Raw genomic sequence first — 3,267 nt, 5'->3', positions numbered from 1 at the left:
CAAAACAAAATACATAAAATGAGAGAAATCGAACTACTGGGCACATGCTTTGGTAAATTAGCATAAACTAAACAACCAGAAATATTAGTGTCCTGCCTGAAATATGAAATGTGGTGTCCATCTCAACTTCTCTCTCCAAGGCTGTTCTTTCATCTTTCTGTGTGAGTCTGCAGACATAATGTTCTGTATCTCTTCTGTAAGCAACCAGTCGGCGTTTCACTCCGAAGCCGTTTGGACCCTGGTGAATCTCAGTTGTTTCTGCATTCAAGAGTTTTCCCTGACTGTCCAGCCACTCAAGAACCGGCTCAGGCCACCAGCCCTCAGACTCACACACAAGACTGATCGCACCATCCCATCTGACGCCTTCCGATATGATCCGGGGTGCTTTTCCAATAGCTGCATGACAATAAGAACCACCGTATCACTTTACTGTAAGTATCAGCACATATAATTACGCTTGGTATTTTGAGATATAAAACAGATTTCACCTCTGACAATGACTTGAATGAGGGCATCATCATAGCCTGATCCAGACTGGATGAAGCATTTGTAGTCTCCCTCGTCAGACACCTGGACACTGCTGAGTTTTAATGAAGCGTTGCCCATTTTCAGGTTATCTTTGAACAAGTTTGTTCTGTCCCGGTAGGACTGGATCTGTTTGCTATTTTGGTCCTTGCCATCCTTGTAAAGATGCACCAAGGATGCCTGTCCTTGTTGATCCAGTCTGAACCATTCCACAGTCATCCCCTCAACACTGACACTGGGCTTTACAGAGCAGGGAAGAACCAGGTCTCCACCTGACACAGCAGGAAGAGTCTGGTTTGGACCATCAACCTGAAAATCCTCTGTAAAAATAAAGACAATAAAGCAAATATCTGGACTTGAATTCCATTGAACTATCATTTACGCACCCAAATTATTGAATCCCTCATGGAAATGGTTACTTTATTGAATGTTATGCTCAAAACACTCCCATGATGGCCCCAGCCGTGGCGTGACTGGCTGGGGCACCTGCACCGCACGCCGGCGACCCGGGTTCGATTCCCGCCCCGTGGTCCTTTACGGATCCCGCCCCAACGCTCTTTCCCTCTCACTTCCTGTCTCTCTCAACTGTCCTATCATTAAAAGCAAAAAAGCCCAAAAAATGCACTTTAAAAAAAAAAAAAAAAAAAAAAAAAACACTCCCATGATTAAGAAGGAGTCTACAGAAAATTAACCTTAATTACAGTGCATGAAAATGCACTCTACTGTTATCCGATTTTTTTTTATTTTTATTTTTCCTCTAACGTTTTTGTGCGTGCAATTCAGCTTCAAACGTTTAACGTAGAAACTTCATTCAAACTGCGGTGCGTAGGTCTTACTTAGGTGACTTCAGCTATGTATTTTTCAACGTTGTAACTTTTATACTTTTTGAACTATTAAATAAAAACTATTAAAATTTCCCCATAGATTTAACATTACATTATGACATCATAATAGGGCAATTAGAATCTTATGCCAGGTGGCCAGTCCAGGTGCAGCAGCTCTCTCTCTCTCAGGCTTTAAGCATACAATCTCATTAAGACTACAGATCCTGTTTCATACTTCCTCTGTCCACAACTGTTTCAAAATAAAAGTCCTCACTGCAATAATACACTATTAAATAATTTAACCATTGAAAATGCTCAACTATTTAACTGTTCAACCACTCCAACTGTCAGTTATCATCAACTATGCCTCCAGTCAACTACATGAAACCTCCAGGTACCTAGCAACCAACATAGCAACCATTAAAATTAAGCTTTTATGACAATTTCCATAGCAACCAACATGATTATACTACAGTAACTTCTTTATTTCTGATAGTGGCCATCATGGATACCCTAGCAACAAATGTTTCAAAATAAAAGTCCTCACTAGCAAGTTAGCTAGTTAGCATGGTTAGCATTGTTAGCATAGTTCGCATTTTTAGCATAACTGCTAGAAATCATTAGCTAAGTTAGCTAATCAACCTGGTTAGCATTGTTAGCAAAGTTAGCATTGTTAGCATAGTTAGCATTTTTAGCATAACTGCTAGAAATCATCAACTAAATTAGCTAATCAACCTCGTAACCATAGTGAGCATGGTTAGCATTGTTAGCATAGTTAACATTTTTGCATAACTGCTAAAAATCATTAGCCAGGTTAGCTAATCTGGTAATCAGGTAAGCTAATTCAATTTTAAACAGTCTATCTTCGCACTATCAACTTTCAAAAACTATGAAACCACCATGTCTACCCTAGCAACACCTTAGTAACCATATCTACATGATTTATCTGTACATTTTTGCATTTTCATGCACTCGTAATTTCCTTGAAATTACATTCTCTAGTTATTACAGTGCATGGAAATGCACTGTACTGTTCTTCCTAGGCTTCTTCTTCTTCTTCTTCTTCTTCTTCTTATTATTCCGCTTACCAAATTCATTTTTTCTATTCAGCTTGAACCGTTTAACCTAGAAACTTCATTCAAAAGTCGCAACGTAGGTCTTAAATAGGGGAATGCTGCTATGTATTTTTCAACTTTGTAACTTTTATACTTTTTAAACTATAAATAAAAAACTATTCAAAATTTCCCCATAGACTTAACATTGGCCTCTATGACATCACAATCAGGTCATTAAGCAATTAGAATCTTATGCCAGGTGGCCAGCCCCACCTGCAGCAGCCCTCTCTCTCTCAGGCTTTAAGCATACAATCTCTCTGTGAAGACTACATATCCTGTTAACTGTTTCCTCTTTCCACAACTGTTTCAAAATAAAAGTCCTCACTGCAATAATACACTATTAAATCATTTAACCATTGAAACTACTCAACTATTCAACTGTTCAACCATTCCAACTGTCAGTTATCATCAACTATGCCTCCAGTCAACTACATGAGACCTCCATGTACCTAGCAACCAACATAGCAACCATCAAAATTAAGCGTTTATGAACGTTTCCATAGCAACCAACATGATTTTACTACAGTAACTTCTTTATTCCTGATAGTGGCAGCCATGGATACCCTATCAACAAATGTTTCATAATAAAAGTCCTCAGTAGCAAGTTAGCATAGTTAGCATTGTTAGCATTTTTAGCATAACTGCTAAAAATGATTAGCTAAGTTAGCTAATCAACCTGGTTAGCATTGGTAGCATAGTTAGCATCGTTAGCATAGTTAGCATTTTTAGCATAACTGTTAAAAATGATTAGCTAAGTTAGCTAATCAACGTGGTTAGCATTGTTAACATAGTTAGCATTGTTA

The 3,267-nt window shown here is 38.3% G+C and overlaps 1 protein-coding gene and 1 pseudogene across 1 annotated transcript; both read right to left on the bottom strand.

The window, feature by feature from the left end:
• Positions 1–67: 67 nt before the first annotated feature.
• LOC134076576 (butyrophilin-like protein 2) lies at positions 68–1,048 on the bottom strand. Its single transcript, XM_062531698.1, has 2 exons — positions 489–1,048; positions 68–396 (listed from the first exon to the last, which is right to left on the bottom strand). The coding sequence occupies exons 1-2, from the start codon at positions 901–903 to the stop codon at positions 68–70; spliced, it is 744 nt and encodes a 247-aa protein (XP_062387682.1). The 5' UTR covers positions 904–1,048.
• LOC134082730 (NACHT, LRR and PYD domains-containing protein 3-like) overlaps positions 728–3,267 on the bottom strand; it is a 33,443-nt pseudogene continuing 30,903 nt past the window's right edge.

Source organism: Sardina pilchardus, chromosome 1, assembly GCF_963854185.1.
Source record: "Sardina pilchardus chromosome 1, fSarPil1.1, whole genome shotgun sequence".
NCBI classification, from domain to species: Eukaryota; Metazoa; Chordata; class Actinopteri; order Clupeiformes; family Clupeidae; genus Sardina; species Sardina pilchardus.
The sequence above is the reverse complement of the archived record's forward strand: the minus strand, read 5'-3'. Positions and strand labels throughout refer to the sequence as shown.

What these genes read in the sequence shown, in the direction of transcription:
- LOC134076576 (XM_062531698.1), bottom strand. Translation starts at nt 903, where the DNA reads ATGATAGTTCAATGGAATTCAAGTCCAGATATTTGCTTTATTGTCTTT. An exon ending in CATTCAAGTCATTGTCAGAG is followed by an intron (nt 397 to 488) that starts GTGAAATCTGTT and finishes ATTGTCATGCAG; the next exon opens with CTATTGGAAAAGCACCCCGG.